The sequence below is a fragment of the Pogoniulus pusillus genome, chromosome Z, assembly GCF_015220805.1.
Source record: "Pogoniulus pusillus isolate bPogPus1 chromosome Z, bPogPus1.pri, whole genome shotgun sequence".
Lineage (NCBI taxonomy): Eukaryota > Metazoa > Chordata > Aves > Piciformes > Lybiidae > Pogoniulus > Pogoniulus pusillus.
In genome coordinates, this window is record NC_087309.1 from 69,724,024 (window position 1) to 69,741,694 (window position 17,671).

Sequence of the window (17,671 nt, forward strand, 5' to 3'; positions counted from 1 at the left end):
AAAACACCTTCTGTTCTCTTTAAAAAATAATTAAAGTTTTTTTAAATTGCAGATCACAGAATTGTTTTGGTTGCAGAAGAAATTTCAGACCATCACATCCAACCATTAATCTAGTACTACCAAGTCACCACTAAACCAAGTCCCTCAGCATGACATGCATATATCCTTCAAGTATCTCCAGGGATGGTGATTCCCTGGCAATGCTTGACACCCTTTTCAGTGACACATCTTTCATAAACCTTCACTGACACATATTGAGGACAGAGTTGTAGAGGGCAATAAGGTTTCCCCTTTGCCTCCCTTTCTACAGACTAAACAGTTGAAGTTGCCTCAGCCACTCCTTCTAAGATTTGCCCTCTAGACCCCTCACCAGTTTCATTATGCTTCTCTGGATATGTTCCAGCAACTCAATGTCCTTCTTGTAGTGAGGGCGCCAAAACCAAACACAGTTTTTGAGGTGCAACCTCACCAGTGTTCAGTACAGGGAGACAATCACATCTCTGCATCTGCTGGCCCCATGTCCTGGAAGTCCTCTGTACCCCTAAATTCCTCTCTCTCTGTGGTTTGAATGGGAGGTGTTATGGAGGGTGGCAAAGCCCCTGAAAGGCCCCCATGCCATGAAGGTTACAGTGTCTCACATTTACGCCAGAAGCATCGTAAAACCAAAACAATCGTCTAGTCCCATGAGAAGTCTCCTCCCTAGAGGAGATAAAAGGTAAACATCAGCCTTGTTTTCCAACTTTCGGCCTTGGTTCTCAGACACACTGACCACCTGGTGATGGGCCGAGCTTTGGGTGGTCCTACAGGTTGTTTTGGTAAGAACTGTCCAATTATATAGGTTAATTATAACTTTGTACCAATCTGTAATAATATCGTAAAAACTGTCAGAACTGGTGAGCACAGCTCTTTGGAACATCATAAAAATGGTGTGTCTGCCTGCTCCGTTGTTCGGACCACTCAGACTGTTCGGAACTGTTCGGACTGTTCGGGTCGGCTGGTTCAGTTCATATGCTACCAACCTGCCTGCGGCCCGTTCCACCTTATCAGCCTGCTCCAGCATGCTTGCCTGCTTCGGTCTGCCTGCCTGCTTTGGTCTCAGCCCGGCGTAAGACTGCCGACGCCCGACTCTCAGAGACCGAGGGCCTGCATGGACCCGATCCTGGCCAGGGGAAAAGGGACAACACCCTAGTGGTGCACTGAAACCCTGCTAAGCTGCTGACTGTGAGGAGACTGATGAACTCTTAAATCCAAACTAAACAACTTCAAAGACTCAAAGAACTTTTCAAAGAACTATAGACTCTCTTTTATTACCATTTTCTGAAATGTTACTCTTGCCTAATCGAGAATAATTCACGTGGGTAACTTGGTTTTCGAGAAGGGGATCTTCACTTTTAGCAATAAATCACTTGGTCTCTACAAGCCAGCCTCGCGCGTTTCCCCATGAATTTCTCGTGAAACTGCGTTCCACGACAGGAGGGGGAAAGCCGCCTGATTCCCCCCCCCCGTCGCCTGCCCCGCAGGTGTGAAAGGGGTGAGCAAAGGGGCCCTGCCCGCACGAGGAGTGCCCCGTGCAGTGCCCGCGCTGGGATCGAGCCGGGATTGGCTGTGCGCTTTCGCGCCTAAGGTGTGGTAACTCTGCCCTTTGTCTAGCAAGGGTATAAATTGGGGGGCTTCCCGCCTTTGGGGGTCCCCGCCTTGGATTTCGTCCATGCCTGAACCTTCGTGCTCACCTGAGACCCCCGCTCGCCTAAGCGGAATACAGAAAGCTTCAAAGAAGGGCTTCCCCATTGACACCTTTGTAAGAGCTTAACGACTCTTAACGATCCACCTACAGCCGCTGAAAAGGGAGCGAGAAAGAGAGACAGACCGCGAGCAAGTCAGCCCGATGGTGAGTTATTTTGGCTCAACTTTATTAGTAAGAAAAACGCTATAATTTAATAGCTAAAGCCTTTTCCAACTTCTGACTTCCACAATAGTCAGATTATTGATGGTATCCCTGTAGATAATTCTCATGCAACTCAATCTGCTAATTAAACTAAATTAATCTTTGTATATATAGTTTTGGGGGCGGGTTTTTGGGAAAATAAAATAACTATTTTTGTTTAAAATTCCTGACTCGGCCACAGATTAATTCCTGCCTCCACAACACCCCACTATTCGTGATACCTCAGGACAGAAAGCTGTTGACCTTATCGGCCACCTGAGCAAAGTGCTGGCTCATGATCGTGTGGCTGTCAATTAACATCGCCATATCCTCTTCTGCCAGGCAGCTTTCCAGCCACTCTGCTCCAGGTCTGTAGCACTGAACATGGTTGTTGTGAGACAAGTGCAGGACCCAGCACTTGTCCTTGTTGAACCTTGCAGCGCTGGCCCAGGACCATCAATCAAACCTGTTCACATTCTTCCCTAGGGCATTCTTACCCTCAAGCAGATCAACTCTCCCACCTAACATGGTATCACCTACAAATTTACTGAGGGTGCACCCAATCCCCTCATCCAGATCACTGATAACACTCCTAAAGAGAACTGCCCAAACACTGAGCTGTGGGGAACACGACTTGTGCCCAGCCACCCACTGAGTTTAACTCCATTCACTACCACTTTTTGGGCCTAGCCACCAAGACAGTTTTTTACCCTGTTAAAGAACCCACATGCAAGCCATGAGCAGCCAATTTCTTTAGGAGAATTCTGTGGGAAAGGATGTCAAAAGCTCTACTAAATCAAGGTAGACAACACCTACAGCCTTTCCCTCATCCACCAAGTGGGTCACCTTGTTGCAGATGGAGATCAGGTTCATCAAGCAGGACCTGTCTTTCGTCAACCCATACTGACTGGGCCTGGTCAACTGGTTGTCCTGTTCATGCCTCATGACAACACTCAAGGTAATCTGCTTCATAGCTTTCCCTGATACCAAAGTGAGACTGCCTGGTCTGTAGTTCCCTGGACCCTCCTTCCAGCAGTTGTGTAAATGACTGTCATATTTCACAGAATCACAGAATTACAGAAGGGTAGATGTTGGAAGGGACCTCCAGAGATCATCAAGTCCAACTTCCTTGCCAAGGCAGGATGCCCTAACCATAACCCTCCACAACCTCTCTGGGCAGCCTGTGCTCCACCACACTCACTGTAAGTAAGTTTCTCCTCATGTTGAGGTGAAACCTTCTGTGTTCTAATTTGTAGGTGTTGCTCCTTGTCTTATTGCAGCTGACCACTGAAAAGAGCCTGGTCCCATCCACTTGACACCCACCCCTCAGATATTTGTATACATTGATCATATCTCCTCTCAGTCTTCTCATCTCCAGACTGAACAGTCCCAGGTTTCTCAGTCTCTCTTCACAGGGCGGATGCTCAAGTCCCCCAGTCATCCTCGTGGCTCTCTGCTGGACTCTTTCTAGCAGATGCCTGTCTCTTGGACTGGGGAGCTCAAAACTGAACACAGTATTCCAGGTGTCATCTCATCAGGGCAGAGTAGAGGGGGAGAAGAACCTCCTTAGACCTGCTGGCCTCCAGTCAGCTGTGACCTCCTCAGTGATGGAGGTCACAGCTGCTAAGTGATGGAAAGTGGTTTGGTAAGCACTGCTGCTAGCTCCAGCAGTATCTTTTCAGGGTGATTCCATCTGGCCTCACAGTGTAGCAGGTCACTAACCATCTCCTCATGGATAACAGGGCCTTCATTCAGCTCCCCATCCCTGTCATCCAGCTCAGGGAGTTGCCCTTACTATTAAAGATTAAGGAAAAGAAAGGATTCAGAACTTAAGCCTTTTCCTTGTTCTTCATTACTGTGTTTCCTGTTTCATCCAATAAAGGATGGAGATTGTCCTTAGTCCTCCTTTTGCTGTCCACATGTTTATAAAAATATTTTTATCATCTTTTATGGCAGTAGCCAATTATGTTTTAGTTGGTCTTTGCCCCTTCTAATTTTCTCCCTGCATAATCTCACCTTTGTAGTCTTTCTGCGTGGCCTCTTTTTCCACAGGCCACAAATCCTTCTCTTATTTCCAAGTTCCAGCCAAAACTCTGTTCATCCAGGCTGATCTCTTTCCCTGCTGACTTGTCTTATGGTACACTGGGTTAGCATTGAAGAATGTCCAGCATTCCCAGGCAAGGAACTGCTGGAGAGAGTTCATTGGAGGGCTATGATGAGTAAGGGAGCACCCCTCTTGTGAGGAAAGACTGAGAGACCTGAGGCTGTTTAGTCTGGAGAAGAGAAGGCTGAGAGGTCCTCGTCAGTGTACATGAATAAGTACCTGAAGGGTGGCCGTCAGGAGGATGGAGCCAATCTCTTTTTTGGTAATACTCAGTGATGGACAAGGGGCAATGGACATAAACTCAATCACAGGAAATTCCATCTCAACATGAGAAAAAACTTTTTTACTGTGAGGGTAATGAAACACTGGAACAAACTACCCAGAAATGTTGTGGAGTCTCCTTCTCTAGAGGTGTTCAAAAACCTCCTAGACAAATTTCTGTGTGACATGTTCTACCTGATCCAGTTTTGCAGGGCAGTTGGACTCAATGATCTCTGGAGGTCCCTTCCAACTCTCTAGCATTTCACAATTCCTGGGCCCTTCAGGACTGCCTCCTAAACAGGTCAAAGTCTGCCCTCCAGAAGTCCAAGATGTTAGTTCCATTACTTCCCTCCTTACTCCCCCGAGAATCAAAAATTCTCAGCATTTCACGGTTACTGTGCCCAAGATGGCCCCAAATCATTACATCACCCATGAGTCTTCCTCTGTTGACAAACAGCAGCTCCAGCCAGGCGCCTTTTGTAGTTCATCACCAGCTGTGTCAGGAAGTCATCTTCCACACATCCCAGGAACCTCTGGATCTGTTCCCTCTCTGCTCTATTGTACTTCCAAGAGGCCCTTGGAACTCCCTAGTATACACAGCCATTTCACCACATCTCCTTCCTGGCTTAGCCCTTCTGAAGAGTCACAGCCATTCAATGAAAATTACTGGCTCCTCTCTTCATTTTCAGGGTCACTGCATATGTAGTGTTATAAGCTCAATGATCATAAAGTACTGTGAGGATTTTTACTGACATAAGAACTCACACCATGCATGCACCCTGAAATTGCTAAAAAGAAACTTTATTTTGATTGATGTAAGGGGTTTTTACTTCTTTCAGGAGACCGGAAACACTTCTAGCTGCTCTCTGGAAGCGATTTTGCATGCCCTCGCTTGTATTTTAGCAAACTTCAACAGTATTTGCAACGTTAGTATTCATCCTGTTTATAACAGAAGCTGAAAAAAAAAATTATTTAACTTCCTAGTAACGGAAAACAGTACAAAACTAGAGTGATATCCTAATTCTGTGTCTCCATCAGAGCCAGCTACAGCAGCTGTGTTTTCAGGCGGGAAGCCATACCTCACCCTCCAGCACTTGAGGCGTGTCCAGATCCCTGCAGCCTCTCAAGCAAACTGGGTACAGTCACTTGGTGCATTATGTGCAAGACACAGTGGTGTGACAGCAGTCTCTCCAGGTAGGTTCTCACTCTTGTCTCCAGAGAACATTTTACAATGCTTCATGGTTACCTACACAGTTGCATGACAAATTAAAACTAGCCCAGGTTATGCCCAAAAGAGCTGAGTGGCTCCTACACAGGGGCACACCTAGCTTTTCATGTAAACATGCAGCACTTTGAAACATGAAGCTGCAGTATGATTTTTAGCAAGTGTGGTTTACGGTTCTGTATCAGTGGCAGAGAATAACACAAGTTGCCCTGCCCTAGTAATGAGTAACAAATCTTATTACCTGGAGGGAATCAGCTTTTCCCTGCAGTTACATGCAAGTTACTTGTTGGAATAAGGTGATTAGGCATCCATCGTCACTCTTAAAGCAGTCTTTTGCTCTCATACAGGTTTGGGGTTCTTTTCACGTTCTTTTGGTGAATGATATTTGTTTTCATGCCAAAAAAAAAAATAAAGTCCAGCCCATTGCTGGGCATAGCAGATTTATTTGGTAAGCATGAATCTTATAAAAGCCATCTTCTGTCTCTTACAGCAAACCTACATGGCTCAGGGTAAAATGCACTAATACAGCTTGTTGACTCTCTTAAGCATTGAATCTCTAACAGCTGTATGTGAAAATACACTTCTGAGAATGTCACTATGCTATGGAAGAGAAGAATGCTTTGAAACTCATCTCTCACACAGTGACTCACTGATAACTACGCAGGCTTTGTTTGTTCTACTGCTGCAAATGGAAAGCCATGACTTATCAAAAGTGTCACACATAGGCAGATGCTTGGGAAACTCCATGATTATAAAGTGGTCTTTGCCATCTGTTTTTGCACAAGACTTGCCTCTGAAGATACACAAAAAGTATACTAATAACTGTAATTTTGGCACAGCTCAATAAAAATACAATGGCTCAGAAACTTAGAACAGAAGTTACAGATGGGCAAGAGAAATGTCAGATTTCTTACTACTATCAGCAAGATGAAGAATAGGCTGCAACAAGGCTAAATGCTACCCAGACATGTTCTCACTAAGCTGGTGGTGACAGACTGAACAAGAAAAGAGCAAGAAGAAATGAGCTGCTAACACAAGCATTGTGGCTGTACAGGCTAAATGGCACCAGAGATGAAGAAGAAATAAGAACACAAGAGTCTTAAGTGTCCCAGAAGTATGTGAGAGTCATGTGTCATTGTTTTGTTTTGTTTTTTGACCTGGGAGTGACAGTTGTTACCACAAATATGATTATTTTGGCCTGGAAGATAAACATTCTAACCACCAAATCATGGCAAAACAGACCATGTGCTAGTTCTAATGGCTTCTCTGCTCCATCAAATGGCATTTGGTGCACAGATGCCTAGGTTACAGGTTTGGAAGATTCAAACCAGTAAGATCCCATGGTAGGACGGATTTATCAGCTGAAAATCTTGCCAGCAAGCAAGCATTGTGGTATGCCAGTCTAGTTCTACCACAGCTAGGTGCAAGCTGGAGCAAGTCTCCCTGAATTACCCCTTTACTCTGCTTCCAGTTAAAAAGTTATCACAAACACATGAGAATGCTTCTCTCATCTCAAGGTTGTATAATGCCAAGAACGTTACACCTTTTTACACTTTCAAACATCTTACTTTCCTATGTACAGCAAAGTATTGCAGGTAGCTGTAAATAAAACTGAGACTACACGTGTGCTGATGTATCTGACAGCAGGTTTGTAACTGAGCAGGACACAACACACATCAGATATGAACTGTGCCTGCTGGGTGACAAAAGCTAGGGTCACCTGTTGCACTGCTCTGCATAGTACAACCTAATGTAGCATTTGAACTTAGGTCAAGAAGGTCAGTTTTAGGTCATATGGCACAGCTGTAAATAAGAGCTGTTTAAATGGCATGCAGGACATGTTTAGATTTAAGATTCCTCACACTGCTTCTCCCACGCCTGACTTGTTTGAAGGCCTGGAGTGGCTGTCCTGTCTCTTGAAATTATTTTCCATCGTAAAACTATTTTATAGTGTAGCTAATTGGTAAGTTTGTCCCAAAAGACAAACTTCCATTTCCTGACACTGTTGTTAGTGATGTTGTTTGGTTACCTATTTACAATAAAGTGTTACCTGATAAATGTCCACTTTCAGTGTATCACAGGAGCAGAGTGCTAGACTTACTGGAGCAAAAAATAGGCATGTTTCAAGGAAAACAAAATGAGGGTATTATTATATGTAATGCAATTTGTTACATTACTTTCCTGAATGAAATCTCTTTATTTTGGGGGAGCAGTCTCCTTTGGAATACTGCAGAAAGAGAAAGCATTCTTTTAAAACTCTGAAATGCATGCTATTAAAATACATCCTCAAAGACATGAGATTTGAAGTAGTATGTACTCTTTCAGAATTTTAGAAGGAAAGCAACACAAACAAAAAAAACATGCAAGTAAAGCTGTCAACGATCATATAAGAGCCAGATGTATACAGCTGTTATCAACTACTAGTTCACAGAATCATAGAAATACTCAGGTTGGAGAAGACCCTCAGGATCACCATGCCCAGTCAATAACCCTACTCTATAAAGTTCACCTCTAAACCACATCTAAATGACCTTTAAACATATCCAGGGTTGGTGGCTCAACCACGTCCTTGGGCAGCTCATTCCAATGCCTGACCACTCTTTCTGTGATTTTTTTTTCCTAACACCCAGTCTAAATCTTCCCAGTCACAGCTTGAGGCTATTCCCTCTTGTTCTATCACTAATCACCTGTGTGAAGAGACCAGCACCAGTTGTAGCTTTAGCAGTTTAGTGCTGCATAGATCATTACAGATCAACACGGAAAGCTGCTCGCCAATACTCCACAGAGAAGTAAAAGCAATAAAGGAGGTAACTATACAAAACAGCACTACTACAAAAAGAGCACCAAGTCCAGTGCATCTAGCAATGATAACTTGTTAAATGTAACTAATCTCTCTCTCCTGTAGCTTGCAGTGATGACACACAATTTTTTTATCTTATTTGTATGCTTAAGCCCAGGAAAGCAGATGGAACACATCAAACTCCATTAGGGTAAATTTGAGCTGACAGCCCAAATACATGTTATTTGTAGCTCTATTAAACTGGTCTCTGCTAGAATGACAAGGGATTAGAAACAAAACATACCCATAGGCACAGGCACACAAAATGTTGTATGTCTAGATTTTCTTGGTAAAAACAAAAGCATTGTCCAGATTCGTAGAAAATACATGCCATAGTTACTGTGTTGAACAAAACTCATCTACAGTACTGTTATGAGCAGGATGCTCTTACAGATGGGTTATGGCTGGCTCTGTGCTAGACAAGGATGGAAGGGAAGCAAAAAAGTAGTCAAATCAAACCGTGCAGGATGGCTGCCCTTGACATAAGGCTGTTTGCCATTGCCATTTCAAGTGGGTCTATACGGCTTTATTTAATACTCTGCTCAGGATTATTGTCCATTACAGTCAGCATCTTCCTCTGTTTTAAAGTTTGCTTTACACTGACAAAGTATGTGCCCTCTGAAATAAAAGCACAATTTAGTTTAGAAAAAATCTCAGGATTATTTCATGAAATCTTATTATGCAAAGTTTGACAGTATGTGTTAGAATTAACCAAGTCCCTGCAACATATATACTGACACAGAACTAAATTCCTGTGGAAACTGCCTACTGTTTTATGTTTTATGCCCAAATATTACCAGACATGCACTCATGCTAAATACACCTCTATTACTGTAAGCAACATGATATTTGAGCTCCTCAACTAGCTCTAAATAGCTCTGTAGTGATGAATCGTAGACTCATAGAATCAATCAGGTTGGAAGAGATCTCCAACATCATCCAGCCCAACCTAGCACCCAGCCCTAGCCAGTCAACTACACCACGGCACTGAGTGCCTCATCCAGTCTTTTCTTGAACACCTCCAGGAATGGTGCCTCCACCACCTCCCTGGGCAGCCCATTCCAATGCCAATCACTCTCTCTGCAAGAACTTCCTCCTAACATCCAGCCTATACTTCCCCTGGCACAATTTGAGACTGTGTCCCCTTGTTCTGTTGCTGCTTGTCTGGGAGAAGAGACCAACCCCCACCTGGCTACAATGTCCCTTCAGGTAGTTGTAGACAGCAATGAGGTCACCCCTGAGCCTCCTCTTCTCCAGGCTAAACAGGCCCAGCTCTCTCAGCCTCTCCTCATAGGATTTGTGTTCCAGGCCCCTCACCAGCTTTGTCACCCTTCTCTGGACACATTCCAGCACCTCAACATCTCTCTTGAATTGAGGAGCCCAGAACTGGACACAGGACTCAAGGTGTGGCCTGACCAGTGCTGAGTACAGAGGAAGAAGAATCTGCCTCCTAAATTTCTCATCCATTACTTGGGTCCAAAGAGTTTGATCATTTTTTGTATATCTTATCTGAATATTAAAAAATAAATGATCACTTCAGAGGTATCATGAATGAAAAAGCATTTACAGGAGCATGTGTTTGGGTTTGGGCAGCGCTGAGTGATTTGAAATAAGAGAGCAAGAGGGGTAACATTAGGACACAGAGAAGGGTCTGAGATAAGGACTGCAGCTTCAGGGAAAACAACCTTTTAAAGTTGGCTGAGAAGCAGCAAGGGTAGCTGTGCGAGGTGACTAAGGGGAGGGCGGTCAGTCAAATTTGCTCCTAGGGCACGCGGACAGCCCATACTCTGCTGTGCAACCTATCAGAATTATACATGTTGTATTGGTGCTCTATATAAGCATTGCTTTTAGCTGCAATAAAGGTTCGACTTATGCATCACATTGGTGTCTCAGCACCGTTCCGGTCCCTGCATGACCTAGGCAACCCCGGCAAGCATGCCTACACCTCCAACGTTAAAACAGGCCACTGACAGTTTTGCTAAATTGCAGCAAACAGGAGAGGTGCCTGAGGACTGGAGGAAAGCAAATGTCACTCCAGTCTTCAAAAGAAGGAAAGAAAGAAGTTCCAGGTAACTATAGACCAGTCAGCCTCACCTCCATCTCTGAAAAATGACAGAGTGGCTCCTTCTGGAGGTCATCTCTTGGCATTTGGAAAAGAAGATTGTCAGGAGTAGTCAGCATGGATTTACCCAGGGGAAATCATGCTTGACTAACCTGATAGAATTCTGTGATGCTGTAACTGAGTGGGTAGATGCAGGGAGACCAGTGGCCATAGTCTACCTTAATCTTAGCAAGGCTTTTGACACTGTCTCCAATAACATCCTTGTGAGCAAGCTCAGGAAGAGCGAGATAGAAGAGCAGACAGTGAGATGGATTAGGAACTGCTTACACAACAGAGTGCAAAGAGTGGTGATCAATGGTGCCGAGTCCAGCTGCAGATATGTAACTAGTGGAGTCCCCAAAGATCACTGCTGAGTCCAATCCTCTTCAATATCTTCATCAACATCGATGAGGGGACAGACTCTGCTCAGCAAATTTGCTGATGATACCAAACTGGGAGGCTTGCCTGACACACCTGGAGGCTGTGCAGCCATTCAGCAAGATTGGGACAGACTGGAGAGCTGGGCACACAGGAACCTAATGAGGTTCAACAATGGTAAGTGCAGAGTCCTGCACCTGGGAAAGAATAATAAACTGCACCAGTACAGGCTGGGAGGTGATCTGCTGGAAAGCAGCCCTGGGGAGAAGGACCTGTGGGTCCTGGTGGACAACAAGTAATCCACAGCACAGCAATGTGCCTTTGTGGCCAAGAAGGCCAATGGGATCCTGGGCTGCATTAAGAGGCATGTGTCCAGCAGATTGAAGGAGGTTCTCCTCTCCCTCTACTCTGCTCTGGTGACATCTCACCTGGAATACTGCATTCAGTTTGGGCTCCCCAGTTCAGGAGGTACAGGGGTCTATTTGAAAGAGTCTGACAGAGGACTAAGAAGATGATTAAGGGGCTGGAGCAGTGCCCTACGTGGAGAGGCTGCAGAACTTGTTGCTTTTTGGTCCAATGAAAAGAAGACTAAAAGAGGATCTAATAAATGTTTATAAATCTATGAGGGCTACATGTCAAGAGGAAGGGAACAGCCTTTTCTCAGTTGCACCCTGTAATTGGACAAGGGGCAATGGATGCAAACTACAGCACAGGAAGTTCCACCTCAACATAAGGAAGAACTTTTTTACTGTAAGTGTCACAGAGCACTAGAACAGGCTCCTCAGAGAGGTTTTGGAGTCTCCTCTGGAGTCTTTCAAGACCCATCCGGATGCATTCCTGTGCAACCTTCACTAGCTTACAGTCCCAATCTATCAGGGGAGTTGGATTCAATGATCTCTAGAAGTCACTTCCAATCCCTAACATCCTGTGACCCTCTAACACCTTGGTTTATATGTACAAACAAATCCCTTAAAGCTTTCAGATCTTATCACTGGTCCACTGATCACAACCAAACTCCTCTGTTGCTCAGCAAATTTCAGAACCAGGATTATATGATGATACCCTTTTTCTAAGCAACGTTACTGTGTAGCTGGTATTCTACAAACACTCACCTCGCGAAGCACATGATGTTTGCATAGGATTTCCCAGGTTACACTGAAAACAGAACTGGCACACTAGGAAACATGCTGCCTCAAGCATGATTCTTGGGACATGACCTCATCTGGGTGTGCTTCTCAGCCACAGATAAGCCCACAAGAAAAATTCTATCCCTCAGATATTTCTAAAATTTTTGTTCCTTGCACACTGATTAATTACAATTGTAAAATCTGAACACAGAAGATGACGGACTTAAAAAGCTGCCTACTAAAAAGAACACCTTGATATTTATACTTGAAAGCCCTGCTCCTGAATTCAGAGCCATGTGAGGCTTAAAGAGGGTTTCAGTGAAGCAGAAATTCACAAGAGCAGGAGTCCACTGCATAGGTGTTAGGATAAAACACTTTAATTGTTCCCTGTGTAGCTGATATCCTACAACACTTGGGTGAGACTGATTTGCCAGCCTTGAGTGAACCACAAAGAGTGCTCTCCATTTTAGCATTGCCTACTCTGTGTTGATTTTCCTTTTGCACTTGACTAAAATAGGCCTTAAATTGTCAGTTAATTACAGGTAGCAAAATTTTAGCTAAAAAAAATTAAAAATCAAAGTCTTTTCCATTATAAAAACTCTTAAATTAAACACACAAAAGAATTTCACATCCCAGAAGTACTAGAATACTCAAGGGAAACCACAGACATCTAGAAAAGCAGTTAAACTTTAAAACTAGTTCTAGTGAGAATATATAGCAGTAAACAAAAGCAAAATTCAGCCTCACACTTCCTTTATGTGCCTGGCCCCTCAGAAGATACTGGCTTCCTTGGCAACCGGGAAAAAAACTTTCAAGTATGGAGTGGAAATTTCTGGGCAGGATTTTAGTTGTATTTACATCATCTTGACAGTTTGGCACAAGATCAAGCTACTGAGATATTTATAAGATGAACGAACTTGCGCTGCAAGCGAGATAATCCCATAAAATAGTTACTACATGTAACTATATTAAAAATAGTATTTTAAAATAATGAAACATTTTTAAGCAATATAATGAGAAGTGGAACAATTCAAAGCTAAGTTGCCACTCCCATCCTTAATTTCCTCTATTGTCTCAGTCAATTACTGTATGTACATACAGTGAGCCGCAAATATCAGTGTCTGCTGCTGCAAAAAGGAAAGTGGTTTTATTAGATAAACAAAAAAGAGTATCTAAGTATACAAAAAAGTATCTAAGGAAACTAGTTTTGCACACCTGTTACATAGATATGGATTAACTACTTTCAGCTAGATTTAGTTATGATCCTATGGCAAAACTATGCCTATTAAGAGAGCTGGTACACCACACATCTTCCCAGGGTGTAACAGTTGGTTTATATAGATTATGTATTATATATATTTATTATATAGTTATTTATTCAGTCAGTTAACAAGTTGCTCAGATGCCCAGAGAGGTTGTGGATGCCCCCTCCCTGGAAGTGTTCAAGGCCAGGCTGGATGAGGCCTTAAGTAACCTGTTCTAGTGTGAGGTGTCCCTGCCTATGGCAGGGGTTGGAAGTAGATCATCTTTGAGGTCTCTTCCAACCTAAACCATTCTATAATTCTGTGACTCTTTATCTTTGAAAAACAAGATCTACACTGACAGAAGCTGCATAGCCACTGGTACGCTTCTGGGTTCAGAGATAATCAGACCAGGACAACCCAAATTGTGTTCTGCAGGCAAAAAGAGGTAGGCTGCCACCCATACAAATCTCTGACCATATTGCCCTGTTCCTTGAAGCACTGTAGCACAGATTCACACAACATGATGCACATCCACTTCTGCACATATTACTCTCAGCATCTCAAAGTCCCACAAAGATGAATCAACATCACTGGCATGTGGCTCAACATTAAGTCACAAGAAGGAAGTACTGCTTTCAGGACTGGAAGCTTAACAGGGCATGATGTTAAGTGGCATAGCTGAGAAAGCTGAGATAGCTGCCAGGGGTACTACATTTTCACTAATGCCTTAAAAAAAAATCAAGCACATCTGCATCTATTCAAACTAAAATCAAAGAAGAAGAGAAAAAACAGTTATTTTAATGATGACATCCACACCTTTTCTAAGTTATCACTCTTCGTGCACTTTCAAACCTCAATGATTAACAGTTAAGGTGACTTACTTTCCATATATGACAACTGGTTAAAAATCAGGAAAAAAGGTTTTATTGCCATCTGAGTAACAAGTGGAATGACAAAACTGGACCAGCTAGTTTTGAATGGAGCACTGGAGAGGAGCAATGAGAGGTCTCTATAGCTCTTTGTATCTTGTACTCACTTCTTCATTCTTGCACTCAATTCTTCATTCATACTCACTTCAGGTTCCTGGAACCTCTTTTAGAGTTTACAAACTTTGAAAAACCATAGCACCAAAGCACAACTTTCACCTTATAACACTGTGCCCGAAAGATAATAAAAAAAAATTACTTCATTAAATAGCCATAAGCAAATTGTACTTATTTTTGCTTAGTCTTGGGTCTGTTCATACTGATTCTGTCAAAGTAGGAGCTCACGCTGAGAACTGACCAAGTAAGACTTAGAGCTGCATAGAAACTGTGTACGACTGGGTTTGTTCACTCTTTCAGTGGCAGTCAGGCTTAGTATAAAACTTACTTACAGGACCAAAGCTTACCTTTTCCCTACTGAACTGTAAGTACCAGAAAGAGGTGAAAAGTCTTAATGTAACGTGTTGGGAAGATACTCTTAGCAGTTTGTCTGCTGCCCTGAAAATGCATCTGCTTCTAGGCTAGAACCCAAAATATATTTAGAAAAGAGAACATTGCAGCTTAACAGGAATTTGGCAGATGAGTTTTATTCTAGGAAGAGGCTAAGTTGCACACTGCAGATTTGGTAGAAGACACCTACTTCCAAGAGAAAGAAATCGGAAGGAGGCTTCAGGGACACCCTGCAGAAACCTGTGCCTGGGGAACAGGCGCTCCTCGTAGCGCCTGCAGATCGGTTGTCCAGAAGGCTGATACCCCCCAGACCGAAACTGCACACGGGAAGGATCCAACGGCGGCTCTTTCCCCGGCAAAGCTGAATCGTGCGGCACCACCGGGTGACGGCGGTCCCGCGCAACAACGCCCGGCCGGGGGCTGGCAGCGCCCGGGGGCAGCGAGCTGTAGGCCCGGGGGGGTCAGCAGCGCTCTTACCTTCCGTGTGCAGCGCCCAGGGCAGATGCGCGTAGTCCCACTGGTAGCCGCAGGCGCTGTCCTCAAAGGCGCACGACCCCGGGGAGAGCAAGGCCGCCCCGGCGAGCCGCAGAGCTGCAAGGACAAAGCGAGCCCCGGTCACCGCCTGGCTGTCCCGGCAGCAGCGGGCTGCCGGCTAACGGCGACCCCGGAGCAGCGCCCACCCCGCGTCCCTCGCGGGCGTCGCGACGCCTTCCCTGCCGCCGCTTACCGTGCGCGGCGAGGAGACAGAGCTGCAGCATCTTTCGCGCCGAGGAGCCGGGGCTGGTGGCGGCGGGGCGGGCGCAGCGGCCGGGAGCGCGGGGGCGCGGCCGAGCCAAGCCTGGGGCTGCGGCGGGGGGGCTGAGCGCGGCCGCTCGGCACCCCGCTGGGGCGCGGGGGAAGAGCCGCGGCCGCGGGAGGACAGAGCGGCGGCGCAGAAGGGCCGCGTACAGCCCCGGTGGGCGGCCCGTCCCACCCACGACGCGGAGCCGGGGTGGCTGACGCGGGAGTGCCCTCGAGGACGCGGCTGCCGCCGCCGCTCCGCGCAACCTGCTGAAGGACATCACCTCCTCCCGCCAGAATTCTGCTTTCTTAGGTCTAAGCGTGCTTCCCGGCGTTTCACCTGGTGCCCGCTGCCTTGCTGCTCTCTCTGAGTACCGCTAGGAGAGCCTGGCTCCATGTGGTGTACTCTCCTGTGATGGATCTGTACCCCTTACCTGCTGCGATTCCGACTCACACTCATCTGCAGAGGACAGAACAGCCCTCAATCCCATCAAGGCTCCTGTGCCGCCGCAACTTGTTCTACTGCACCACAAACCCTGCCACACAGAGCGGGGGGCATGTCAGATAAGGCATGTCTTACCTTTTTTAGGTAAGAAAGGTGCACGGAGTTGATGCAGTGCTCCAAGAGTTGTAGTTCTTAGAATCGCAGGATAACTCAGGAGAGGTCTCCACTACAAGCCCTACCCCAAAGCACAACCATATCTGGTCTCAGATCAGCCATCTCAGAACCTTAACCAATTGAACCTTGACAACTTCCAAGGCTGAAGACAGCACACAGCCTCTCTGGGCCCTGGCTCCAGTGCTGGGCTGTCCTTATGGGTAAAAAGTTTATTTCATGTGAATGGCCTGAATTTTCTCTGTTTCAGCTTATGCTGCTGCCTTTTGCCCCTCTGCCATGCAGAGCTGTGGAGAACCCAACCACATCTTCTCCACCCCCTCCATCACTGCTGAGGATGTTGCAGGGTGCTCCCAAAAACATCCCTCCACCTGGCTGAGTCAGCTCTGGTCTTGTAGCCTCTCCTCACAGCACAAGACTCCCACCCTGACCATCTCAGTGGCCTCACCTCACTGGAGGTTCCTGTACTGAAGTCAGACTGGAGGCAGTACCAGGATGAAGTTTCATGGGCACCAAATAGAAAAGACAATCCTTGCTCTGCCCTGGCTCTTGAGGTCATGCCTTGCTCACATTACTTGGTGCACACGTGGCTCCAGCACCCTTAGTCACACTCTGCATCTGCCTTCCAACTCCTGGGATCAACAGAGTACTGGAACGGGCTCCCTAGAGGGGTTATGGAGTCTCCATCTCTAGAGACTTTCAAGGCCCATCTGGATGTGTTCCTTTGTGACCTGAGATAGATTGTATGATCCTGCTCTGGCAGGAGACTTGGACTTGATGATTTCTTTGGGTCTCTTCCAACTTCTAACATCCTGTGATCCTGTGAACATCTGCCCTTATTGAACTTCCTGAGTGCCCTGTCAGTCCATTTCAGTCCCACTTCAATGGCAGTCTTGCCTACAGCATATGCACTGGCCTCTTACCTGGTGTCACCTGAAAACTCAACATACTTGCCTCTAGGTCAAATGTGACACCTGAGTCCATGTGACATAGATTGAAGTTCCTGTCCTCCCTGTTGAATGGTTTTGCACTCCTCTGTCTTGCTTGCTTCAACACCTACTGTGCAATTCTGTTCCCCACTGAGAAGTCTAGGAAAACTTAGCTGGTAAAAGGATTCCACTGTCTATCCCAAGGCAAATACAATCAATTCATGCTTTCGAGTCATCACCCAGACTAATCAGGTACAATGGAAAATCTGAACAAATGGCTTCTTGAAAACATCTTTCAAGATTACAGAAGTCACCAAGAGAATGTAGGACGTCAGAACCTTTTTGCTGGACTACTGCAATACCACTTTCTAGCAATTCATGGGCTGCAGGGAAACAGGAATGAGTGTCAATCTATAGAGAAGTACATTTCAACAAAAGATGCTTTAAATTACTCAGTTATATAGTCATGTATCTTAATTTTCTCATAGCCTGTACTAAAATTTGCTATGCCTGGAAGTTGTTCTTCTAAGTATAATCACTGGCTATGACAGGCAAGTGCTAGCAGTAATGCAAAACACCTACATCCACTGTGAAATAATGTGTGGTTTGCTGACAGCCTACACAGGCTATTCAGTTACGTGGCCTTTATTTCTCATAGTGTTCACAAATTTTGGCATGCATCAGAAGTCTCAAGAGGTGTGTAGCAAAGC

The 17,671-nt window shown here is 45.4% G+C and overlaps 1 protein-coding gene across 3 annotated transcripts in view; it reads right to left on the bottom strand.

Annotated features, from left to right (window-relative positions):
* Window positions 1–15,429, bottom strand: part of MAMDC2 (MAM domain containing 2) — an 80,451-nt gene extending 65,022 nt beyond the window's left edge. For all 3 annotated transcript variants that reach the window (XM_064140554.1, XM_064140555.1, XM_064140557.1), the window contains exons 1-2: window positions 15,364–15,429; window positions 15,114–15,227 (exon numbers count right to left, since the gene is read on the bottom strand). In XM_064140554.1, the coding sequence (XP_063996624.1) occupies window positions 15,114–15,227; window positions 15,364–15,394 (145 nt within the window). In that variant the 5' untranslated portion in view covers window positions 15,395–15,429. The remainder of the gene's footprint in view (window positions 1–15,113; window positions 15,228–15,363) is intronic.
* Window positions 15,430–17,671: the final 2,242 nt, after the last annotated feature.